Source organism: Cervus canadensis, chromosome 33 (genome assembly GCF_019320065.1).
Source record: "Cervus canadensis isolate Bull #8, Minnesota chromosome 33, ASM1932006v1, whole genome shotgun sequence".
In the NCBI taxonomy this organism is placed as follows: Eukaryota; Metazoa; Chordata; class Mammalia; order Artiodactyla; family Cervidae; genus Cervus; species Cervus canadensis.
The window spans coordinates 21,722,834-21,750,326 of record NC_057418.1 but is presented as its reverse complement, the minus strand read 5'-3'; the positions used below and the strand labels follow the sequence as shown (position 1 = coordinate 21,750,326).

The 27,493-nt window shown below is 37.9% G+C and overlaps 2 protein-coding genes across 3 annotated transcripts in view; one reads left to right on the top strand and one right to left on the bottom strand.

Moving 5' to 3' along the window:
• The window catches only part of LRP11 (LDL receptor related protein 11), a 52,356-nt gene extending 45,291 nt beyond the window's left edge, over positions 1–7,065 (top strand). The window contains exon 7 of the mRNA XM_043457125.1: positions 5,115–7,065. Within this exon, the coding sequence (XP_043313060.1) occupies positions 5,115–5,269 (155 nt within the window). The 3' untranslated portion in view covers positions 5,270–7,065. The remainder of the gene's footprint in view (positions 1–5,114) is intronic.
• Positions 7,066–9,353: 2,288 nt separating this feature from the next.
• The window catches only part of PCMT1 (protein-L-isoaspartate (D-aspartate) O-methyltransferase), a 42,978-nt gene continuing 24,838 nt past the window's right edge, over positions 9,354–27,493 (bottom strand). Inside the window, exons 5-9 of one of the 2 annotated variants that reach the window (XM_043457127.1) lie at positions 26,114–26,234; positions 24,073–24,158; positions 19,621–19,790; positions 11,720–11,863; positions 9,354–10,160 (exon numbers count right to left, since the gene is read on the bottom strand). In XM_043457127.1, coding sequence (XP_043313062.1) covers positions 10,148–10,160; positions 11,720–11,863; positions 19,621–19,790; positions 24,073–24,158; positions 26,114–26,234 — 534 coding nt within the window. In that variant the 3' untranslated portion in view covers positions 9,354–10,147. The remainder of the gene's footprint in view (positions 10,161–11,719; positions 11,864–19,620; positions 19,791–24,072; positions 24,159–26,113; positions 26,235–27,493) is intronic. The other variant, XM_043457128.1, reaches the window with a different exon arrangement.

The following is a 27,493-nucleotide window of genomic DNA, read 5'->3' as shown; positions in this document are numbered from 1 at the left end:
ACCCCAGAAGTAGTCTCATAACAATGGTCACATCTAATTTTTAAATAACATTGTTAAATAATGCATAAATTTTAAATAATAAATAAAATTTTAAATAATAAAATATCCAGATATCAAGTATCTAGATGCTGCCCAGTCTGTGGACCTGCTGGACTTAGCTGTCCCAGGATATTTGAATAAAAAGAGCCTGTTGGACTTTCCTGGTGGTCCAGTGGTTGAGAATCTGCCTACCAATGCAGGGGACGCCAGTTCAATCCCTGATCCGGGGAGATTCCACATGCTGTGGAACAATTAAGCCTGTGCGCCCCAACAAGAGAAGCCACCACAATGCGAAGCCAGCGCTGCGCAACCAGAGAGTAACTGCCTCTGCTCACAGCAACTGAGACCCAGTGCTGCAGTCAAGAAATAAAGAAAAAAGAAGAGCCTGCCCCCTGCCAACAGACACAGAGAACGGGGCTCGCCCCTTGCCTCCATGGCCAGATGTGTCCAGAGACCCTCGGTTCTGATTGCCCGGGGCCTGTCCTAATTGTTACACACCTGAGTGTCACTCTCAGTCTTGTGAACAGAAGTCCATCTACTTAGCTCATTCCTGAGAAAACTAGCATGGTGTGTTTTAGAAGTGTGTGTGTGTGTGTGTGTGTGTTAAGTCGATTCAGTCATGTCCAGCTCTTTGCAAACCCAGAGATTGTATCCTGCCAGGCTCCTCTGTCCATGGGATTTTCCAGGCAAGAATAGTGGAGTGGGTAGCCATTCACTTCTCCAGGGAATCTTCCAGACCCAGGGATCCAACCTGGATCTCATGTCTCTTGAATTGGCAGGTGGGTTCTTTACCAATAGCGCCTCCTGGGAAGCCCTTAGAAGAGGGAGGGAAATTTTAAATTACCTGAACTAAAAGCATTAAAGTATGCCAACGGAGTATTTAAAAGTTGAAAATAACTTTCAGCATCCTAGCAAGTACTTTATGGGAGACTTCATCTTCTTTGTCATCAAAGTGATTAATAAATCATTCTTGATTCATTAACCGGGAATCAGCTCTGACAATAGAGAAACCCTATGCCTGACTTTTTTTTGTTGTTTAGTCGCTAAATTGTATCCAACTCTTTTGTGACCTCAGCGACTGTAGTCCGCCAGTCTCCTCTGTTCATGGGCTTTCCCAAGCAAGAATGCTGGAGGTGGGTTGCAATTTCCTTATCCAGGGGATCTTCCCGACCCAGGGACTGAACCCTCGTCTCCTGCATTGGCAGGCAGATTCTTTACTACTGAGCCACTTGGGAAGCCCGTATCTGACTTTGGCAAACAGAAAATCCCCTTAGATTATATGCTGTTTTATGATTGCCATAGCTCCCTCTGAGTCCCATTCTTGGGACTCAATCACAGCTCTCTTCTCCTGAAGTCTAAACGCTGGCGTTCATCTTCAAACAAGTCACATGCATTTAGAAAGGCAGCCTGTAATCAATTTCCTTCCCTGAACAAGCAGAACTGGGGCTGGGTGTTGGGATCCAGCTTGTAAGAAGGGGTTTTAGGTTCCTAGGGTTGACCAAAGTCTCTTTTTTATCCAGATCCTTTGTAACCTCCATCTTTGTGACTAGTACCAGAAGATGCAGGGAAACTGACACCTTCAGGGCCAAACTGAGCCCTTTCAGAACTTCTTTTCTCTGGGTTACCATTAGGAAACTGGAATGTATGCACCAGCTCGAGAGTCAAATTCTAGATGGTTGGTTTAACACAGACTTTTATTTTTTACAATTCTCTTTGGGAACACTGTGCATGTGTGGTCAGTCGTGTCCAACTCTTTGCAACCCCATGGACTGTAGCCTCCTAGCCTCCTCTGTCCGTGGGATTTTCCAGGTAAGAATACTGTGGTGGTTGCCATTTCCTTTTCCAGGGGACCTTCCCGACCCAAGGATCAAACCCACGCCTCCAGCGTCTCCTGCACTGGCAGGCAGATTCTTTGCCACTGAGCTACTTGGGAAGCCCTTGGGAATATTGGCCTCACTCAAAACACTGTTTTGTATCAAGAGTCACTGATGCAACCTCGTCATCCCCTCCTCCTGAACCCAGACAATTCCAGAATGTTCTTGAGAATTTTCTTCAGGAGTTTTACCTAGGATTCCACAAATATACCAGAGGTTGAAATGCCATTAGTGTGTACTCAGCTCCAGCTCCTCTTGTCTTGGAGAGGAGGCCAGCTATACCTGGGAATGATTTTAAGCTCAGAAAATCAAAGCTATCCCAGGTGGCGCTAGTGGTAAAGAACTTGTCTGTCAACGCAGGAGACACAAGAGACTCAAATTCCATCTCAGGGTTGAGAAGATCCCCTGGAGGAGGGCATGATGACCCACTCCTGTATTCTTACCTGGTGAATCCCATGGACAGAGGAGCCTGGCAGGCTACAGTCCCTGGGGCTGCAAGAGTCAGACACGACTTAGGGACTAAAGCATCACCATCAGGAGTGAACTTCCTTGGTTACATGCACCCAGTACCTGTCAGTACCCACCCTCTCTTTTTTTTCTTGGCCCCACTGTGCTCTATGTGGGATCTTAGTCCCCCAACCAGGGATCAAAGCCATGTCCCCAGCATTGGGAGCGTGGAGTCTTAATCACTGGACCACTAGGGAAGTCCCCCACCTTCTCTTCCTTCCCTCCCCTTTTTCCAAGGTCAGTATCCCGCCCTGACTTTGATAAGGACCTGTCAAAGTCCCTGATAAGGACCTTGCAGCTTCTTATCCCCTCAAGTTTGTTTTTCCATCATTTATTAACTCCCCGTGTTTCTAGTCTCCACTGGTTCATTCCCCTAGACACATTCAGCTCTCTCAAAACACACAGGAAACAAAACGGCATCCCTCAGCCTTCAGTCTCCCTGTAAATGAACTCCCACTTGCTAAGCGCAGTGGCCGCTCCAGGCGTCGCCTCACTTGACCTCTCCTTAGCATTCGATTCTGCTGACCACTCTCCTCTTGAAATAGCCTCGGCCCTCTGCTTCCAGGACTGCCCGCTCGGTTGGTTGCCAGCCATCCCTCTGACATGTCTCTTTCTATGCTTCCTGGCTCTCTTCTTTGCCTGCCCTCTTAAGTGTTGATGTCTCCTAGAGCCTTGTTCCTGGCCCTCTTCTCTCTTCCCTTTCTCTCTGGAAGTCCCACCCGGTTTTGTAGCTGCAACCACCACCTTAATCCTAAAGGGCTTCATGTGTTTGTTTTTTTTAATTTTTCTTTGTTTATCTTACTTTGGCTGTGCTGGGTCTTTGTTTCGGTGCTCGAGGTTTCTCTAGTTGTGGTGAGCAGGGACCACTCTCCAGTTGGGGTGTGAAGGCTTCTCCTTGCAGTGGCTTCTCTTGTTGCGGAGCACAGGCTCCAGGACACGTGGGCTTCAGTACTTGCGGCACACGAGCTCAGTAGCTGTGGTGTACGGGCTTAGTTGCTCCATGGCCATGGGGGATCTTCCCAGGTCAGGGATCGAACCCATGTCTCCTACATTTGGCAGGCCGATTCTTAACCACTGGACCACCAGAGAAGTCCCAGCCTTTCACGTATTTAAGCCCAACTAATCAAAGAACCTAATAGAAAATTCTACCTGGATTGGCCTTAGGCATCTCAATATGAAACTGTCAAAATATAATCTCCCTCACCCATTCCAAATAAGCTCCATCATACATGTAAATCGTGCAAGCAAAAGTCCTAGGAATCAGATGCATGGACCACTCCTTTTTATATCTGCACTTCGTATATAATTCTACCTTAGTAACTATAATACTTTATTGTATCTTTTCATTTAAATGTCTTTCTTACCCAGATTTGAAGTCATTAGAAAACAATCTCATTTAACTTTTGAAGAAGTGGTATATATAGTGGTTCTGAAACCCAACTGTCTGTACCATGTACCATACTTAGTCAAGTCACTTAATCCTCGATAATTTAGTTCCCTCATTTGTAAAATGGGGATAAAAATAGTATGAACTCATATGGTGGTTGTGGGAATTAAAGTACTTCATGTATAAAGCACTCTTTACTATCTTTGATTACCAGTGTCAGGCACATGGCTATTAATGCAAAATGAATGAATATATAAATGAAAGAAAATATTATGAAGTCAGTTTATGCAGTGGAGATTTCGGCTCCTCTAGTTCCACCAGTTGGCAAGGCCCCTGTAGCTAAAAATATTTCCACCATACCATCTCCAAGCCTGGCCTGACTACAGAGCAGATAGGACTAAGAATAGACCCTGCTGAGCTTGATAAGACAGACTGATCTGGGGTACACTCTGTTCCTTTCAGACTCCTGGATGGCTCTAAAAGATGCCTCTAGTCTAGGTGTCTAGGACCAACCCCACAGGGAAAGAACCTGTGACGGAGAAGTAGTGATTTTTTTGCTTACTTTTTTTTTTTTTTAATTATTTATTTGGCTGCACCAGGTCTTAGTTGCAGCACCTAAACTCTTAGTTTCGGCATGTGGAATCTAGTTCCCTGGCCAGGGATTGAACCCGGACCCCCTGCATTGGGAGCATAGTCCTAGCCACTAGACCCCCAGGGGAGTCACTTCCTGAAGTTTTTAATAATGGTTCTACAGGCTGAGAGTAGGTTCTCTGGCTTTAGGAAATAAAAATGTCTTTAAGTCCTAACCAGAGCTAGGAATCAGGAGTTCGTCCATATTTATCTTAATGGAGAATGATCATGTACGAATCCATAAATGTAAGCTACAATGAAAATATATCCTATGGCTACAGGGTCTTTGCAGTTGTCTGTTTACAGGATGTCTGTTAAAGTTGGATATAGGGGAGTCTGACTGCAACATTTGTACCCGCTGATGGCATATGCATTTCATAGGAACTTGCCACACAAGTTGGCTTTAAGGAAGTCTGTGTTTGCGACCTAGACCTTCATTTTACAAGCTGGGTGCTCTTAGGCCAATTACTTCATCTTTCTGTACCTCAGTTAATCTGCCAAACAGAGGTAGTGCAAGTACCTACTTGTAGTGTTAATAGTACTTGTAGTAGTACAAGTGCCTACTGAGTTGTTCAAGTGAAATAAAACAGCGCACGCAAAGTGCTCGTCACACAGCAGATTGTGGCCGCTATTGCTTAGTCGCTGACTCACCCTTGTTCATTCCTGGCCTTGTGCAGGTGCAGTGCTGCCTCTGGCCCTGGGTTTGGCTATCACCGCTTTGCTGCTCCTCATGGTTGCCTGTCGGCTACGACTGGTGAAACAGAAACTTAAACAGGCTCGTCCCATCACATCTGAGGAATCTGACTACCTCATAAACGGGATGTACCTGTAAGAGTGGAATCTAAATAGCTGAGCGCAAGGACATGTTTCACTTATAATTTATACATAGTTTGGGTCCTGATATTTATTACCTCTTCTGTTCTTAACTAAGCTTAAGAAAACTACTGAAAACCCTGGAAGATTCTGCAAATACTCAACCTTTGTTTTTACGTATTGATTTTCCGTGGGAAGTATGTGACACATTTTGAAATTTAGAGGAGTCCACATGATTACAGACTTTTACAAATCTGATTTATGTAAGCTGTCTCTAAAAATAGGAATTTGTAGTTAGCCAAGGCAGAAGATTCAGTGTCTCTAGAGGTGCCTGACAATGGCGGTGTTAACACTTTACTTCACAGAAGCCAGCCGTTGGCACTTCATAGCACCCCGCGTCCCTTGTCCCGTGGCCTTCTCCTTCCTCATTGTCAGCTTCCAGTGCTCTCCTTTCCCTTCTCCTCTTCAAAACCTGTTTCTGGGGATGGATCTCAAGGGAGCACACGCCTTCAATGAGATGTTATCCGTGGCAAGAATATCTAAGCTATAAGCCTAATGATGGGGTCAGTGAGGCCTGCAGGAAGGTAAATATCAGTTCTTTCCAATGGCTGACTGACATCATGTCATGTGGCTGCTTCATTCTCCCAAAGGAGAGTAACTCAGACTTTGGATTACAAGTAGCTCTAACAGGGTCATCAAGTGAGATAGAAAATTAAAGCAGAAGCAGAGAAACTGGCAGGTCAAAAACTTAACAGACACCTAGCTGAGGGAAAAATGAGCAAGGAAGATGTTTAGTTTTTTCTTGGATCTCTGCTAAATGCTGTTCAATGGTCCAGAACATAGCAGCTCACTTATATGGCCACTGGTTTTCAACATTAGTGTTGAGGAAAGAAAAAAAAAAACACATTCAAATGGAAAAACAACACTGAATGGATCTCTGGGTACAGCTTTTGCAAAAATAAGAGTCAGTGATTCATGAATAAATAATCAACTTAAGAATCAGTGATTCTTCCATTCAGTGGAGTGATGCAGTTTTTTCCCATTATTTATTTAATGCTCTAAAATGTTACAGTATGCAAACAGCTAATGCCAGGCTTATATATTCCCAGAGCATAAGGGAGTTTTGCACAAATTCATCTTTATAGAAAACCAGCATCTAGCGTAGCATCTTTTACCTTTTAATCTGTAGGATTTTAAAGGCATATTATTTCCACCATTGCTTAATGCTGGGACAATACACATTCTAGAAATTACTCTACTGAGGCGAATGTATAATGTCTTCTATTTATATAATAGTTTTTTTTTTTTCTTACCATAAGTGGTAAATCTTTTAAGATACTTGAAATCCCTCTAGAAAACTATGTTTAGACTGAACCTGATGTAGGTTGTTCCTTTAGTAAAGGACTTAATTTGGGTTGGAGATATACATTAAGAAATGGGTAGTTAGTGGTAGGAAAACAAAGAAATTTGTTATTTTTTATTTCCTGAGAAACTCGAGCATTTTGTTGAATTTTAGAATTGAGCAAAGATTTAAATTTCTCATTAAGGAGTTTAGAGAAATGACTGTATGAATGAACTTAAGATGTTTGTATTCTTTATGTGATGCTGTGCAATTTGTTTTTATATAGAAGGATGTCACCTATAGCCATATCCAATAAAATAAAAACTGTTGAGGCATGCACCTTTCAGCACATCTTTTATACATGAAGAAATTAAAACACAATTTAGTATTGCTATGGTGTTGAAGTTCTTGATAAAAAGATGTCCCATGTCTATGTGTACAATATTCTTTAATAAATTGTATTTTATTCTTAAGCCTTTTTTTTTTTACAACTTTTAATACTTACTACTACAGATGGTCTCCAACTTAATATGTTGCTCTGACTTACCTTTTTTTTTTCCTTTATGATGGTGCAAAAGTGATACACATTCAATAGAAACCATACTTGAATTTTGAATTTGAACTTTTTCTTTGGCTAGTGATATGCTGTATATCTACTCTTGTGACCCTGGACAGTGGCAGCACAGGTCTTCCCCACCCCCCCAAGAAAATATCGTTTTTACTATTGATTGAAAACTGATACAATAGTGTTATCATGGAAATTTTGCAGCCTCTTTGATCCATAAGCTAATTTCTAGGCAAAATCCTGATAGGATAATCACCAACAAACCTCAATAAACAAATAGTGCTGGCAAAAGAAATTACTCCATGTGATGCAAGGCTGTAAGGGGCATAGTAATGTTCAAGGTGTGGGAATTCAAATACAGATGTCCTCAGCTGCCCTAGGTCCCTGGATCGTTGCCTCTTGTATTAATACTTAAAGTATCCTCACTATTACCATCACCAGCCTGGATACTCTGCCCAAGTGAGAATGAGTTCTTTAGACCCAGCAGCCCTAGAACTTCCTCTCACGTTAGGAAAGAAAAAGGGAAGGAAGGGAAGGGAAAGGGAAGACAAGCTGCACAGGAAATGGGGGTGGGGATGGGGGGCGGGGATGGGGTGGGGAGAGAATGAGGAAAGGAGGCAGGCTTTCACGGCCGGGAGAGCACTCCAGGAACTAAAGCAAGGGGGCATGGAAGAGTCCTACCCCGGACAACACGGGTCAGTTAGGGAAAAAGAGCCTGGAGTGGGGAACCGACACGACTGCTGTAGCAGTGATAGTGGATGGATTAGGCATAGGGAAATTATCAGGCTTTTTTCCTCTTTATTATGATATATAAACAGAAACTTCCTTGGGCTCCAAGGGCCAACCAGTTTCTCTTCAAGCAGGATTTCTTAGTAGCGCTCTATTGGGTCTCTTCTTTGAGTAAAACATATGTAAATTAAAAGTTCATATAGTTAAAATTCATTCATCTTTACCCATTAATAAATGGTGCTTGTTTAAATCCACTCCTCCTTATTCAACATTTTTTTAAATCTTTTGTTTTTTTTTTTTGCCACACAGCATTTCGGATTTCAGTTCCCTGACCCGGGATCAAAGCCCGGCTCCTGCAGTAGAAGCTTTGAGTCTTAACCACTAGACTCCCAGGGAAATTCCTAAACATTTTTTAATTCAAAAAGTGTGAAGTCCAAGAGCAAGGCTTGGCATAGCATGTGCCTTCACCAATCAGATGCCACTTATTAGTTTGTCTTATCAGATTTATTAACTGTCCCCTCAACCAGACTGCAGACTACCCACCCCTTGAGAGTAAGGGCCTTTTTCTATCCCCAAGACCTAACAAAGAGACTTAACATAAATTGTTGGAAGGATACAGATGAGTGAATAAGTTGAAGAATTAATTTAAAGTCCTTGAGAATACTTGACCTTTGAAACTATCGCAAATTGCAAGTCCTGAATCAAAAGAGTTCATGGCCAGAAGCAATACTAACCACAGCAAACTGAAGCCAGCAATGAACTCACAAGTTTTGGTTATCAACTAATGCAAGTTTCCTGTGCCTAAGACATTGCCCAAGAAGAGACACTGGTCAAAGATGTATGTACAACTTTTTAAAGAAGTTTTTAAAGAAGTAATATTTTAGACTTTAACTTAAGAGGTGGGGGAAAGTTGCCTCAGCACCTCTCTAAGGCTCTGCCTGCCAGAATCATACACACTTGCACACAACAGAGCGAAGGGCTTTGCTGGGAGTGCTGGTTCTGATAGGTTCTGGAGCGTGTATTTCTTCAAGATTTAGAGCCCTTAAAAAAACTAAGATCCTGCTGTAAAAGAGAAGATCACAACATTTAAGCAAGATCCCAACGTGTTACAGACTTAAACTCATTTTACAGTTGTTATATTAATAAATCTATTTGTAGGTCATAGATGGGTTTTGGTAAATTTATCCTTAATCTGCTCTTTCTTGACATCAAGTCAATTCATTCATTCATTCAGCATATATGGTACACCTACAAGAGGCCCCATGTTAGGCAAAGAAAAATAATAAATGAGGTGAAGTTCTTGTCCCCAAGAAACACAGTTACATTCCTCAAATGTGCAGTTAGATTAATGCTGTTAACTTACTCAGATCTCACAAAATGGAGCATCAGAGAAACAACATTTTCTCTGTGGTCTTAGCATTCTGTACCTGGTGGACATATGGCTCTTCTATATTCAAACACCACCAATGCCTCTTTCATTTTTAACTTTATTTGGCAAAGCAGCACTGCATAAACTGTTCAGTAACTAGGACACAGCTTACACAGCATGTTAAATCCATATACATTATGAGCAGCAAGTTAGAAACAGAAAAAACAACACTAAGCTACAAGTCTCCTATCATTTTTAAAGAGCAAAAGGAAGAACTATGTCAGTTATGTCCAATCTGAACAGCCGAGTGTTTTAAGGGACATCACCTGCCATCTCCTTAAGTTTTAATATTTACAAATGCTTAGTTTTAAGGTAACAAAGCAGCTGATTGTATCTACAACATGCTATTCTATGACACCACATCAAAAGCTTTAAAAAGGAAGCTCATCTCTATTTTCTTAGTAGCATCTAACATATACCCAAAAACCAAGAATCTTAACTTGTGAATGGTGGTGTTATCTGCTGCACAAAAGCAATTCGATAAATTAACATCAGAACAGAATTAAGTGCCTAAGAAAAGAAAAGTCACTCCTCAAAATCAATTCACAAACCATGTTTTCCATTTTGCAGAACCTCTTCTTTTAATATTTAAAGGAAAACGTGGGCATGTTAAAGTAATAATACACAAATTTATATTTTTCATCCTTCTTTCCAATCTGGCTTCTGTGCCTCTCTGAAGAATTAGAAACCCCACAAATCCACACATTTTCATGCTGAAAATAGTGTAAGAAAGTTCAAAACAAGCTGTGATGCTGTTGATTTTCAAAAGCTTTGAGGACTGAGATGAGCAATCCACTGTAATATTATTATACTGGTCAAGCTGATGTTGCTTTTACAGTTCATCCCTGGGGGGAGAAAGAGAGAAATATATAAGTAGGAGTTACATATGATAAAACTTGGCTTTCTAACAGTTTAGATACAACTAATAAATCAGTAAAAATATACTGATCCCCAAGCAACATATTACATTAAAAAAAAACAAAAACAAAAAAAACCCTAAGCAAATGATTGAGGTCAAAGCAGAAATGGAAATCAGCCATTTCAAACATTGTTCATGCTACTCCAGAATGAATAATGAAAACTAAAGGGCCTGAATTTTTTATTTTTTAATTCAAAAGTAATTTTTTTCCTTCAAGACCAAAAATTCAGAGAAATGATAACTTTTAGATCCAGGATCTTGCTAATACTATTTATTGTAAAATAATAACGAGTATTTAGAGTTCAGATAAGTCTTTATAGTTAATATTCACAAAACTGGACAAAAATTTAGTCTTTTGTTTAGAGTATCTGTTGAGTATATTGTTGAGCAATCACTGAGTGGGTTAATGTCAACCCAAACTCTGTGAGAAAAAGCATCATCTGTAGGTATAATACACCTGTCAGCTGATGTCATAAGGCAGCTTTACCAGCTCTAAGAGAAAGCATTTGCTCAGCCAGGTGCAGCACTATACCAGCAACCGCCAGTGAGAGGAAGAAGGAATGAAAATGCAGTCTAAAGTAAACTGTATGGTATATAAATTATACCTCTTAATAAAGTTGCTGAAAGCGAAAAAATAAAGCTACCAGAAAAGCTTCTTATTTGAGGATAATCTGAGGAACAAGCAACACTGTTAAATATTCAAGTACTTTAGGGGTAAAGAAGGATGATGTTTGCAACTAAATGTCAAATGATTCAGGGGAAAAAAAAGTTACATATGTGTGTATGTATATGTGTGTTTATATATAGAAAGAGGGAATGAAGAGGAATGTGGAAAGTGTTAATAATTGTTAACTCTGGATGAAGAGATTCAGGAGCTCTTTGCACAATTCTTGCAACTTGTCTGTAACAAAATTTTTTTTATGTTTTTAAAAAGCTGTTAAATAAATTTGAAGGGAAGATAAATAAAGATAAAAATAAAATCTCCCAGGTACATGGTGAATTAAGGGATTTTTGGACAATATGGTATTTTCTATAAAATATGAATTTTATAAATTGTACAAGAAAATATTTTAAAAATGATTTCTCCTATAAGCTGTCTTTGTCATACAGTACTATTAAATGATAAGTTATCAGTTCTGGCTCCTCTTAATATATTCTTCCAAATAATATAAGTACTATAATTCTCATAAAACAGTTTTTACTGAAATTCATGCAAGCATTAAAATACTTAAAGAGTTTACTTGCAAAATGCTCTGTTCATAAATTTACTTGCACTTTTTAAAATATGAATTAAAAATACTATTGTTTTTTAATAATTTTACATTTTATTTACCAGTTGCAAGGTACTAAGGATTTTGTCAACAGATATCCTTATTGCCCAACAATATAGTACAACATTTCTAAATATCCTCTCCATTTAAAAATTTTTTTGAAAAGGGAAAAGGATTAAAAACTCTCAACAAACTGGGTATAGAGGGAACGTACCTCAACATAATAAAGGCCACATATGACAAGCTCACAGCTAACATCATTCTCAATGGTGAAAAACTGAAAGCTTTTCCTCTAAAATCAGGAACAAGACAAGGATGCCCACTCTCGCCACTTTTATTCAACATAGTACTGGAAATCCTAGCCAGAGCAATTAGGCAAGAAAAAGAAATAAAAGGCATCAAAATCGGAAAGAAAGACGTAAAACTGTCTCTTTTTGCAGATGATAACTAACTAAAATTAGTTGTTTCTATATACTAATAATAAACTATCAAAAGAAAAATAAAGAAAACAATCTCATTTACAATTATAGCAAAAAGAATAAAATATCTAGAAGTAAATTTAATCAAGGAGGTGAAAGAGTTGTACACTGAAAACTATAGAATGTTAACGAAAGATACTGAAGATGACACAAATAAATGTAAATATATTTCGTACCCATGAACTGGAAGGATTAATAGTTAAAATATCCATACTACCCAAAGTAATCTACTGAATCAATACAATCCCTATCAAAATTTCAATGACATTCTTCACACAAATAGAACAATCCTAAAATTTGTATAAAACCACAAGAGACTCCAAATAGCCAAGGCAATCTTTAGAAAGAACAATAAGACTGGAGGTATCACACTCCCTGACTTCCAACTATATTACAAAGCCAAAGGAATCAGAACAGTATGGTACTTGGCATAAACACAGACATAGAGACCAATGGAACAGAGTAACGAGCCCAGAAATAAACTCATGCATATATGGTCAATTAATCAGGAGCCAAAAATATATGATGAAGAAAGAACAGTCTCTTCAATAAGTGGTGTTGGGAAAACTGGACAGCCACATAAAAATGGAATGAAACTGGACCTCTATCTTAACACCACATCCCAAAAAATCAAAATGGATTAAAGACTTGAATGTAAGACCTAAACTTATTGTGATGATCATTTTGCAATATACCAAATCACTATGTTGTACACCTAAAACTACTACAATGCTATATGTCAATTATATCTCAACAAAACTGGTGGAAAAAAAATCATACCATTAAAAAATATTTAATGATGAGGGACAATGTTGATGATAGTTTATTAAACAAAGAGAGATTATAAAATAAAGCTATGATCTCAGGACTACAAGAGATGTATATACTTCTACGGATATAGAGAAAAGAAAAAATCTATAAAATGTTAATAAGAGGTGATCTCTAAATTCGGGGATTATGGGTGACTTTTATTCTTTTGTGTTTGTTTTTTTCCTATTTTTACAATGCATGTACATTACTTTGATAGGAACTGTACTGTGGAAACCAAATAGAAGGCAATTTATATTAACAGTATCCTCCCTCCCCTAACCCACACACACACACACATGAAAAGAAATTAAGTTTACAGATCTGAATTATAAGGTGTTAAGGAAATTATTTAAGGTGTTAAGGAAAACCAAAAATTTGCTGCCATGGCATGTATAACCTTGTTACATCCTACAACTCCAAAATCTATTAACCTTCTTAATTTTTCCTAATATTTAAAATTCTACATAACCATATTTTTCTTTATCTGACTTACATGCATAGATCATTTAAGATGAAAAATAGTATGTACTAAATTTCTACAAAGGCTCTTTAAAACTGCTATATATGTGCTAATATTAGATTCAGTTCAGTTCAGTTCAGTTGCTCAGTAGTGTCTAACTCTTTGTGACCCCAAGGACTGCAGCACGTCAGGCTTCTCTGTCCATCACCAACTCCTGGAGCTTGCTCAAACTCATGTCCATCGAGTCAGTGATGCCATCTAACCATCTCATCCTCTTTTGTCCCCTTCTCCTCCCACCTTCAATCTTTCCCAGCATCAGGGTCTTTTCCAATGAGTCAGTTCTTCACATCAGGTGGCTGAAGGACTGGAGTTTCAGCTTCAGCACCAGCCCTTCCAAAGAATATTCAGGATTGATTTCCTTTAGGATGGACTGGTTGGATCTCCTTGTAGTCCCAGGGACTCTCAAGAGTCTTTTCCAACACCACAGTTCAAAAGCATCAATTCTTCAGCACTCAGCATTCTTTATGGTCCAACTCTCATATCTATACATGACTACTGGAAAAACCATAGCTTTGACTAGATGGACCTTTGTTGGCAAAGTAATGTCTCTGCTTTTTAATATGCTGTCTAGGTTGGTCATAGCTTTCCTACCAAGGAGCAAGCGCCTTAATTTCATGGCTGCAGTCAACATTTACAGTGATTTTGGGGCCTCCCAAAAATAAAGTCTGTCACTGTTTCTCCATTGTTTTCCCATCTATTTGCCATGAAGTGATGGGACCGGATGACATGATCTTAGTTTTCTGAATATTGAGTTTTAAGTCAGCTTTTTCACTCTATTTCATCAAGAAGCTCTTTAGTGCTTCTTCACTTTCTGCCCTAAGGGTGGTGTCATCTGCATATTTGAGGTTACTGATATTTCACCCGGCAATCTTGATTCCAGCTTGTGCTTCATCCAGCCCAGCATTTTGCATGATGTACTCTGCAAATGTTAAATAAGCAGGGTGACAAAATATACAGCCTTGACGTACTCCTTTCCCAATTTGGAACCAGTCTGCTGTTCCTTGTCTGGTTCTAACTGTTGCTTCTTGACCTGCATACACGTTTCTCAGGAGGCAGGTCAGGTGGTCTGGTGTTCCCTTCTCTTGAAGAATTTTCCACAGTTTGTTGTGATCCACACAAAGGATTTGGTGTAGTCAATAAAGCAGAAATAGAAGGTTTTTTTTTAACTCTCTTGCTTTTTTGATGATCCAACGGATACTGGCAATTTGATCTCTGCTTCTTCTGCCTTTTCTAAATCCAGCTTGAACATATGGAAGTTCACCGTTTATGTACTGTTAAAGCCTGGCTTGGAGAATTTTGAGCATTATTTTGCTAGTGTGTGAGATGAGTCCAATTGTGTTGTAGTTTGAATATTCTTTGGCATTGTCTTTCTTTGAAATTGGAATGAAAACTGACCTTTTTCAGTCCTGTGGCCACTGCTGAGTTTTCCAAATTTGCTGGCATACTGAGTGCACCACTTTAACAGCATCATCTTTTAGGATTTGAAATAGCTCAACTGGAATTCCATCACCTCCACTAGTTTTGATCTTAGTGATGCTTCCTAAGGCCCACTTGACTTCATATTATTTAGATTAGATTAATTATTTAGATTGCTTAGATTATTTAGTTTCATATTAACTGGATTAATAACTATATGTAACATATTACTTTATTGTATAATAAATAATTATACACATAATTATTAGGCTAATAACTGTAAGACACTAATATTTAGTATTTTATATTCTTTATCAAGAACAACTGAAAATATGTACTGTCAGGAAATAGCAATCAAAATCTATGAATGTTTTCTAATTAATGGGCTTTCTGAGGTAATACAAGCTTTGTACAATTAACTTTGTGCAAAGCATTATGAAAGACATAAAAAGAATTCCAAAAGTAACAATATATCCTAGCCTTTAAGGATGCAAAGTTTATCATAATGCTGTGTAACACGTGTAAAGAAATTAAAAAGGGACAGTATAGAACAATTTGGAACACAGGATGAATTGGATAAAGAAATTAAAAAGGGACAGTATAGAAACAATTCAGAACACAGGACCTATGAACACAGATCAATTGGACCTATACCATCAATCCTAGAAATGCCCAGTCAGTTCAAAACATCCTTTTCATGAGTACATGGCACTTTAAGAAGACATCAATAGATAAAGTACTTATGGAACAAGAACCCTGAAACATTCCTCTGTTTCACAAAACAGAGATGGACTTATTCCATCGACCCTTGTGGCTATTAAAAACAAAAATAAAACTTACCAGAAGATTAACAAAATGTTGATTTCTAGGTATGTAAAATAAACATGTATGTATAAAATAAAATATAAATAAATATTTGCATTTAGTTAGTTGCAACCAACTAATGCAACTATTACCTATCTATAGTCTTGAACATAATACCACAGATTCTAGGTCTACAGCCTATCTATCTGGCATTCTCTCTCCTTTAAATTAATCCATCAGAATTGCAAGGAATATTTTTCCAAGTATAAGGGGACAAAAGTCGACATTCAAGTTTCCAGGTTTATCTGACATGAAAATTCGGCATGCCCACTAAGTCCTCTCTCTTTTTCTTTTTCCCCATCTAGTTTCTATCACATCTTTCCAGCAAAGATTGGATCTCACTCTCACAGAGCACTCGCCTTAGCTCTGGATGCCTCAATTAGAGAAGGATGGAAAGCAGGTGAGAAATAAGGGAATATTCTAAGAAAGCACTGGGATGAGTCCTTAAATTAATCCTGAAGAAAAAAATCATCTAGCCTGACAAGAAACTGACTTAGGAAGCTTTTTACATAATTACCATGTGAGATGAGAAAATATAAGTGACTTTTTAATCACATTCTATCCTTACCACCACTGCTTTAATTCAGCCCACCATCACCGCGCCCCTGATTTGCCATAGGTATATTCTATTTCTGGCTATAGCTTTATCCCTTTCCAATCTACTCTCTACCCTACTACCAAAATTATCTTTCTGAAATGGAATTCTGATCCCTTCACTGCCTGGCTTGAACACTTGCTCCCTACCACCCTCAAGCCAGAGTTAACACACTGCTAACTGCCTGTTTGTCTCCTTTTTTGGATCCTCTACCTAACTGTAAGTTCCACTAGAATGGTCAGTTTCAAATTCACAGCTGTGTATTCCTGGCCCTGCAGCAAGGCCCACATAGTGGGCACACACTTGTTGAATTAATGATGTATTAGAGGGGTCATCACACTGAAGATACTTAACAAATTTAACAGAATTGCCAAAAAAAAGTATTAGATACTGCTTTTTCAAAGGCAATTTAAAACAAACGCATTTTTTTTTCCCTGTCAAGGACAGTTTAAGCATAGGTTAGCCTGATGGCAGTAGAAACAGGACATATAAAAACTAGACACCTTCTCAAATCTCTTTCATACCTAAATTTAAAAAGAAGCAGAGATACCTGCTCCATGCGAGGAAAGGGGAAGGAAGGAGGTGGTGAGAGCTGACTTCAGACTACATCTGGCTGAGGACCTCTTCCTCCCTGACTTAAAGTTAAGTCTGTCTGCTGTGATGCCCTGGTAGAGAGAAGAGGGCAGCGGCAGAGAGAGCTGAGGTGACTCCTACATGTGGGAGCAGCTGCTTCGCTCTATAGCTACAGCTCCTGTCAGAGACCCCCACTCCCCACCCGGTCTCTGCTCTCAGTGGGTTCCAGTAAAATCGTTTCCTCACCTTTAAGTCTAGAGAGGTAACAGCTTCCTACCATCACCTTGGAAATCCCTGGTCCCTGGCTATGCCACATCCTTCACCGGTTCCCATAACTTTTCCCATGTTTCTTTGAATAGTCCCTTCATTAAAATCACTTCAAAATCCTGGCTAAGCACACTTGGACCTTGACTGACAATTTATGAACACAAAAAGGAATAGCAGATGAATGGGCCCTTAAGATTTTAAGTTAACCGTTGATTTAGCTTTACTCTTTCAAACATTCTATTTTCTAATAATTTCTTTCAGCACAAATTTAACGTCAGTTTTTTTTTTTCAACTTCATTTCCAGATTCTGTTTTATATTCTTTAAACTTCATGATTTACAACTAAGCAACTGATTATCTCTGTAATTATAACTACATCTTTGGACATACGAAAATGTGTTTGAAAAGATAGTAAATTTGCAATAGAAAAAAATAGAAAATCCTCTTAGTACAACTGGAGAAAAGTTTCCTATGTGCATACATGTAAAATTGCTCAGTATTTTTAAAAGTTGAAGGCCAAAAAGAAAACCAAGTATATATATATTTAAATATTCGGTAAATGACTGAACAATTGTCCATAGATTTAAAAATTATTCTAAATTTAATACAAATAGTTTAGTCTTATCAGGGGTAAAATACAGGTAAGTGGAAGCCTGAAGCTTATATAATTGGGTAAGGGTGGGGGCAGGTTGAACTGCTTTATGAAGGGGAAAAAAAAAAGTACACTAAAAACGAGGCTATGTATATAAAATTTGGTATAAGGCCATGACTGGCCCAAAGCAAGTGAGGGCCCAGAAACTTAAGTTTCATTACCTTCAAGCTAAATCTACCTCTGGTTATAAAAACAAAACTCGTTTTGTATATATCTGGTTATAAAAACAAAAAGCACTCTTACCTGATACCCTATTTCAGTAATATCAGTGATATGTTTGCTGCATTTATAGAGCAGCAATCATAATATTTTGTAATTATATAGCCATACTAGAAGCAAAGTGAAGGAAGTTTGTAACTATATCTGATTCTAATTGACAAGACTGCTAGCTTTTAAAAAAATTTTTTAAAGAAGTGGCTGTGCTCCAGGTTAGAATTTAAAGAAAACAGCTATAACTACATGGTGAAGTGAAAGTCGCTCAGTCATGCCCAGCTGTTTAAGACCCCATGGACTGACTATACATGTAATTCTCCAGGCCAGAATACTGGAGTGGGTAGCCTTTCCCTTCTCCAGGGGATCTTCCCAATCCAGGAATTGAACCCAGGTCTCCTGCATCGCAGGTGGATTCTTTACCAGCTGAGCCACAAGGGAAGTCCTTAACTTTATTAACAACTACATTAGGTGAAGAATTAAAATGCATTTCCTAATAAGGATTAACAGAAATGGCCAGTCAGAATTAATCAAAAGTAAAACTCAGTTTTGAACAGAGTTAAGATTCATTACCACTTTTGCTGTTAAACATTCATTAAAAAGGCATCTTTCCTCTTTCCAGAAAACAAAATTGAGAGGTCTATGAAGCCTGGTGTGTTGCAGTTCACGGGGTCACAAAGAGTCAGACACTACTTAGCGACTGAAAAACAACATTAAATCTATAATCGCCATTTTACTTATTAATTAAGAAATCATCTTAAAATAAGTACCTCTGTCAAGTAAAAACAGATTCTAAAACAAGGAAACAATGAGACCTTTCTTATTTTGGCAGGTAATTTCAAGTAGTCTTAGCTAATGTCTTACTTATGGATCTCACTCCCTCCCCCTGGTGAGAGTGGGCAGGGGAAGAAGGAAGACAGGAAACAGAGAAAGCTTGGCTTCAAAGAGAATATCCAAAGATGCTGAGACACAGAAACAAAAGTGGGCGTTAAACGAGCCATGCTGTGCTGAAGAAATGCCACATGCTGTTGGCCCTTTGGGTGGGTGTGTGAGACCTGGGCACTCACAGAACCCCCTTCCCTCCCCAGGGACTTAGAGGAGCTCAACAACTGGCCAGTCTGTTGTATAAAATGGTTAAGCTTCTTCCTTACTGTGGTTCTGAAATAACAGCAGGATAGAAAACAGGCACAGGTTGTCAGGCATCTATGAACCTGACTGAAAGAGAGAAGTCAAGCTCAGAGCAAGAATGTCCTCTCTGGCCTTGACACCTTCGAAAACTGGGACAAGAGTATCTTTTCCCTTCTCTTTCTTCACAACAATGCTATAATAGAAGATGAACTAGGGCAGGAAATGATCCCTTCTCTTCAGATGAAAGCCTTCATTTCCATGACCATATAGCAGATATAAAAATTAGTTGTCAATATAGAAACAGAGTGGCTGATAATAAAGTAAAATTTAGAAAGCGTGACTGACAGCCTCTTTAAAAAGAAAAACACCTTTGTGCCAACCAAGTCTCACCCCACTTTCCCAAAGATGAGTTAAATCGAAAGAAGGACAGACCATGCAAAACTTTTCTACATTTTTAATGTAGTGAATTTCTGATGTTAAAATGGAGTAGCATAAAGGTGACAACCAAAAACGTGGCTCTTGCAGTCTGATCTCTGAACATCCACACCCTTTCACCTTGCGTGTGTGGAAGAAGAAAGAGCAGAAGATAAAATCACTTCCACCTGGACCACTGCTTCTCTTTATCTGTTAAAGGCACGTATATCACTCCCATCAGAGGCTTCATTTTGACACTGCCATCTTGCAGCTTGTCATACTGCTCCAACATCTGGTTTCCACCTGCAGGACCAACTGGCAATATCAATCTTCCACCAGGCTTTAACTGGTCTATTAACTAAAAGAAAGAGAAAAGGACACACACACCAAGTTATAGATTTTTTATTAATAGTCATTTTATATCACTATACACAACTTTCAGTGTCCATGGGCAGAAAGCAGAAATGTACCTTACTTAGTGCATACATTCTTCCATTGTTAAACTTGTTACTCAATTACTCACTTACTCATTTACTACTGACCTCCTCTACTACAGTACAAATTCTCTGATGACGGGGACTGTGTCTTATTCATCTTTGTGCCCTTAGCATCAAACATAGTACCTAGTACAACTGCAAAGCTCAAAATCTTTGAGTTGAACCACATAATATGGACTATCCTCTTGAGAAGACCAAAGGCAAAGCAGAAAATTTCAATTCCTGTATGCCTGTTATCAATCTTTGTAGTTTGGGAGGCAAGAGGGGAAGTGTAGACAATCAGCAAGGAATCCCTATCCTATCTAAGAATTTAAGGCATCACTGAACCAGAGATAAGGGAACTCTGGTTTTATGACTGAGTTTAGGATCACAGGCAGCATGACGTGATAAAGGAAGGTAGGGCTGGGGTCCCTGCAGCATTAGAACGAGGACGCCGCTGTTAATGAAGAACCAAAATTGCTCAGTTAAAGCCCCTCTGGTTAGAAAATTTTTAAGTCACATGTTACAATGTGAATGCAGCCTGAAAGATGATCATCAATCAAAAAGAGTAAGGAAAAAAACCTTCCCAGAGAAGGGTGTCCTTAATTAAAATTCTGGTTGTCAGCAAGTCTATCTTATTTTTTCCCTTTTAATTCCTCTAAATGTCAAGATTTTCAATGAAAAAATAGGCTTCTTCCCTCTCCCTCAATCTTGCTCCTTTAATCCATTAATTTTAAAACCTTTTAGCTGTCTTTTTTTATAGTGCTTACTTCTAAAGCATGTCATTTTTTTTTAACTGAAATATAATTGACATATAAACACTGTGTTAGTTTTAGGTGTACAACATAATGATTCAATATATGTATATAATGTAAAATGCTTACTACAATAAACTTAATTAACATCTATTATCACACATAATTACAATTGTTTTCTTGTGATGAAAACTTTTAAGGTTTACTCTCTTAGCAACTTTTAATTATATAATATAGTATTATTAACTATAGTCAATATAGTCAATAATTAACATAGTATTAATTATAGTCACCACCCTGAATAACATTTCCTTTTCTACTTCAAATTATATGCCAGATGAGGACTAAGCTCTCATACATGAACACCTGTCCCTCAGTATCCAAGGGGGGCTGGTCCCAGGACCTTATCTCTGATACCAAAATCCACAGACATGCAAGTTCCTTATAGACAATGGTGTAGTACTTCCATATAACCTATACATCCCATGTACTTTAAATCATCTCTAGATTACTTATTACATTTAATACAAGGCATACACCATGTAAACAGTTGCCAGGTACAACTTCAAACTGCAACAACAAATTCAAGTTCTCTGCTTTTTGGAACTTTCTGGAAAATTTTTTCTGAATATTTTCGATCTGTGATTGGTTGAATCCTTGAATGTGGAACCCTTGGATACAAAGGGCCAGCTGCATTCTGCTTCTTTCCCCTAATCCAACCAATATCATTTTTTTATGAAAACCGTTTTCTGTTATGACTGTGTAAACATAACTTGCACCTGAGCCAAGAGGTACTCAGTTACTGTTTCCTTTCTTATAGAATAGTTGTTTTCTCTGCAGTTAAAAACTGAAGCTTTTTCCTTTTTTTTCACTCACTTAATTTTCTTTGTAACTGTTTCTCCCAACAGCTTCTTGACGAAATTTTTATACAGTCAAATCTATTTACAAGCACCTTCCTTTTTTCTTTTACTTCTCTCTCTTTTTTTGTAGGCTCCCTTCTAGTTCTTTTCCTCCTCTGCTCTAAATCTGGACTGGTTAGTCTCCGGGCCTGCTGCATAGCTGTCATGCTGGGACTTCCCTTTGCAACAATACTGGCAACTCTGACCATTTCTCTCCTGAACAAGCTGTCCTACCTTCCTAGACGCCATGGCTGCTTCCTTCTGGTTTCTCCCACTGTCTCTCTACTCCCTCATTTTTTGATGACATTTAAAGCAATTCCTCCAGAAGTATTCTGTGAAACAGTACTGTGGAATACTTTTAAAGAGATTGAGATTTGCAAGTCTAAAATTATCTTTCTTCTATGTATTTAGTGATATGTGCAGGTACAGGATTCAAGACTGGAAACTGGAAATCATTTTCAGTTCACAATTGTGATGCTTTGCCTCTGACTTGTTCATTCTAATGCTGCTTATCTACAGATTGATGCCTTTCTGATTACTGACCCTTAATGAATGATCCATTTTGTTTTCCTGGAAACTTTTAGAATATTCTCTTTATAACACTCTGAAATTTCATGGTGATACTGTGGGTCCCCCCCCTTTTAAAAAATTCATTATACTAGGTACTCAATAGATGTTTTTAAACTACAGAATCATGTCTTTCAGTTCTTGGAAATTTTCTTAGGGCTTAGGGCTGATTGTTCCTCATAAAGAATTTCAAGCAGCAGCTCCTCTTTTCAGGCCACAATGTCATCTCTGGTTTCCAAGGTCCTGATGCCTCCAGTTTTTAAGCTGTTGCTGAGTTCTGCAAAACAAACGGCCTCTGCACTGATATTCCCCTCTGTAGTCTCTTTGGTTTAGCTTCCTCCACCCTTTCAGGTCAGTTATTACTCCATCTGCTTTTCTGTCTTCATACACTGTAGCATTCAGGACTGTTAAGTATAATCTCCTAGATAACTGAATATAGAGTTTCATATTTCTTGTTTCTTGTTTTTCTAGCTGTTACGAGGCGGTATCCAAAGGAGGCATAAACATCCTGACTCTATTATCTTAAAACTGGAAAGCGCCTCCAGCATGTATGTCTATCTTCAAATTTAATCAGATGTAAAGAGCCACCCCCCAAATAATACTCCACCTGCGACTACAAATGTTCAAATTCATACTGAGCTAAAGCCAGAAATGCCCTTCAAGATCATCTTAGGATCTTAGTAGGGAAGATGAGTCCCGTCCCCAAGAATCTTTCATTTAAACACATTTCTATTTTATATTTTAATTGTTCTTCCTAGGTTGCCAATATTTTCAAAAAACAAAAAAAGTTTAAGAAGTTAAAAAAAAAACCTACTGATCATGTGTTCGTATATGAAAATTCATTATTTACTTATGACTTGTACAACTTTCTACATCATGTTAATACTTCTGTTAAAAACTACTAGTTTGGTCTTTTTAAAAAAATAGATAACAGGGCCAGAGAGAATAGTTCATTTTCCTAAAGTCATTCAGCCAATGAGTAACAAGTCAGTAATCAGAACAAATCTCCAAACTTTCAGCTCCTCATAACTGTGTAAACACACACAAAACTACGTCCAGGTTGGGGAGTTAATGAGACTGGGCAAAAGAGACAGAGTCAATTTTAGCCCCTTGTCATCTAGTTAAGAACTGTGTAAAAATCACATGTAATAGAAATCTAAGCCAAGGATTATTTGGGCTGACATAAGTTTATCAGAGTCTTACTAAAATGAAAACTCAATTTTGTACTTAAATATTTCCTTGACTATGTAATATACACTACTGGAATATCCTACCTTCTCATTGCAACTATGCAAATTAAGATTTCCTTCTTCCTACTATTCAAGATTCAGTTCAAATTTTATTACTGTATGAAATCTCCTTCACTATTCTATACAACATACTCCCCTTCCTCTGAACTCCTACAGTGCATATTTTCTTTTCCCTTCAATATCTATCATATGCTGACGATATGCTATCAAATCATTCATTTCTCTGACATATGTACGATAGATCTCTTCTAGTAAAGTCAGTGAGGATAAGATGTATGACAAATACTTCCTGGTCTTACCCATGCACCTAACATAGTCTTGTACATAACACACCAAGTGATTACCAGGTCATGAACTCCAGAGGGAATTGCCCAATTTTACTGGTGTACTAGTTCTTAGTTGAATCAAATACTGCTCGAAATAAGACAGTCACGAGCTGTGGCTTAGTCATCTTCATATCATTTATACAACTGTTTGTATATGAAAAAAAACTGCCTAATAATTAAAATACACAGCTAATTAAAATTAAAATTCAATTTAAAAAATTGAGCATAATTATCGGCCAAAAAAAAAAAGGGGTACAATGTAACATAGATGGTATTTTCAACATCAACAGAAGTCATTTCCTATAAATGTTTAAGAGCTTTAATTGAATGAAGTAGACAAACACAGAAAAAAAAAAAACCAACTCACTGCCTGGGGCACAACTGGGGCTGCAGCTCCCACGTGAATAGCATCGTAAGGGGCTTCTGCGGCGTATCCCATTCGTCCATCCCCCACTGAAAGAAAACAGTGCTGTAAACACCTGTTCTGACAGAATTACCCAGCGTGAAGAATTACAGGGGGTTTAAAGCGGCAAAAGGACAGATCTTTTTAAAATCACTTAACTAAGTGATGCTGGGACAATGGATAATTCAAAGAAAAAATAGACACTTGGAACCCCACACCTCACGAATACACAAAAATGAACGTCAAAAAGATCAAAGATCTAAATGTAAAAAGTTAAAATGGTAGTATGTCCGAGAAATAATTCAAGGATGTATCTTCATGATTTCAGAGTACCTTAAATAGGATACAAAAAACACTACAAGAAATGGGTAAGTCTGGCTATATTAAAATTAAGAGTTTTTAATTATCAAAAAGAACAGTTAAGAGAGTAAAAAGACAGATCACAGAGTGGGAGAAGAGATTTACAATATGTATAAATAGACAAAAGGTTAGTGTATAAAAGTCCTACAAATAAAAGAAAAATATAAATAACTCAATATCTGAATAGACATTTCACAAAAGAGGAAATCCAAATGGCCAAACATATGAAAAAGTGTTCAACTTCACTGATTAATATTAAAATACAAAATTAAAACCACAGAGATACTACCATACACTAAGTGGGTAAAGAGAAAAATTTAGTCATCCCAAGTATTGGGATTGTGAGGTGAAGCAATAGGAACCTTGATATATTACTGATGGGAATGTAAGTTGGTTCAGTCACTTAAAAAAACAATTTTTGCAATATCTATGGTCACTCTATGAACTTGTAGCAACACATCTACAGAAATAAGTGCTTGTATGATGAGTGTATATCAGCATCTGGACTTATGTACACTGCAGCACTGTGAGTATCTCTAAATCAGAAACAACCCAAAACATCCATCTACAGTAGCATTAATAAAAAAATTTTGGTAATGTTCCTACATTCGACTGCTATACAGCAATAAAAGTCAACCACCATGCAAAAAGGATGAATCTTACAAACATAATAATGAATGAAAAGTCATTCATCATAGAATATGTACCATATGATTCCATTAAGCTAACATTGAAGATATTAAACATCATTTATGGAACTGCAATTAGGTAGTAAATGCCTAAAACTAGTGATACTAGTCACCACTAGGGAAAAGAGAGGTAGTTACAATGAGGAAACAGAAAGCAGAGGACGCTCAAGGTGCTGATAAAGTCCTATTTCTTGATCAGTGTGGTGATTAAACAGGTGCTTGGTAAGCTTCACATTTATGTTTTCTGCATATTTTCAGGTCTGTTATTTTTCTCAATATAAAACATACTCACATGGAAATGTGTCCACAAATACTACTGAATGGAAAGTGAAGTTACTCAGTCGTGTCCGACTCTTTGCGACCCCATGGACCATGACCTACCAGGCTCTTCCGTCCATGGGATTTTCCAGGCAAGAGTACTGGAGTGGGTTGCCATTTCCTTCTCCAGGGCATCTTCCTGACCCAGGGATCGAACCCGGGTCTCCCGCATTGCAGGCAGACGCTTTACTGTCTGAGTCACCAGGGAAGCCAACTAAAGAACAATATGTAGAGTATAAGTCAATCTAAAAACTGTGTGTGTGTGTACAATTTATTCATACATATATTTATATGTCTAAAAACCTGAGGAAAAAAAGAGGCTTTCTTTACCTTACACACCTCTGTGTACCGCTTACATTGTCTACATTCCACACTGATTACTCTGATGTCACTTCTTAAAGAAGCAGTGAAGAGAGAACTCAACATGACATCTTCTGAAACGGTTAACAGTCATGTCACCCGTGGTCAAGGCGGAAGCAGCATAACATTTTAGTTTATTTTCTTGCTTAGTACGTAAAAGTGAATGTTAAAAAAAAAAAAGCAATAATTAGCTCTGAATACTATTGTCGCTTGCATGGGACTTTTCTGAAAACAAAAATTCTCCAGAGAGGAAATTTTCAAAGCTCTCTGATACTTACCAACCAGTTGCACCCTCCCTGAAGACAAAAGCATTGGATCATCCTTTCTGACATTATTTATTGAGTCATCTACTAGCTCTTTAATGTGGTCAATTCCTATGACTTTTCCACTAGGTCCAACCTAGAAGTGAGAATAATTCAATGGTTTTAATTAGTTTTTATAAGGTGTCAATAAATTATTTCTTTATCCAAAGTCATATTCAGCAATGAGAAATCAGGACAAATAAACAGTTTAAGCCTCTAATTTGATTGTTAAACACTCAGTTTATTATATATTATTTGGCAAATACAACTTTCTCAGCCATAACCCTAAGTGAATGATGATATGTCAGTAATTACAAAGCTAGAATTATAAAAATGTATAATACTAAGAAAAATGGTATCTTCCTTCATTTTTTTCAGACCCAGAACCCTGAAATGGGACTTAGCTACCAATATTAAATGGTAGCTATTAGTGCAACCATTTTTTATTTAAATTCCATTGAAAAGTGTGACTTTAAACATAAAACAGATACATAAAAATTTTATAGGAATTTCTATACTGATCCTGTTGCCACATATGGGAAATATAAAAATACATAAAAATATCAAAAGACCCTAAATATAAATATTAACTGTAGAACAAAATTAACACAATAAAGACTCTGAAGTCAGACTATCTGGGTTTACATCTAAGTTTCTTACTTACAACTATACAACCTTGACAAGTTATTCTATCAATCAGGTTCCTCAGCTGTAAAGTGAGGAGGAAGTGGGTACCTACCCCATAAATGACATGAGGACTAATAAGAGAATACATGAAAAGCATCGTGAACACTGACCAGCACATGGTAAACGTATGAAAAACATTAATTAGTATCATTCTCAAAAAGATAACTCAGAAATAAAATGACTTTTTAAAAAATGATAATGCCTCTGAAACCATAAACAGTCAAGTGTAGAAAACAAGTCATTAATTAAACACCATTTCTAGTATTTAATTACATCCCATTCAGTTCAGTTCAGTTCAGTCACTCAGTCGTGTCCGACTCTTTGCGACCCCATGAACTGCAGCACGCCAGGCCTCCCTGTCCATCACCAACTCCCGGAGTTTACTCAAACTTATGTCCATCGAGTTGGTGATGCCATCCAGCCCATTACTGAGGGTTAAATTTATACAAAACAAGTCAAACAACTGAAAAGGAATATCTGAATCCTTATTGTGTGCCTGGCACTGTTCTGGAGGCTTAGGATACATCAATGAAAAAAACTCAGACAAAATTCCCACCACTCTGGAGCTTACATTCTAATAGCCTGCCAATTATACATTCATAGCAAATTAAATGGATTCTAGTCAAAAAGGACCCATAAATCCTAACTTAACTAGACCATAACCTTCCA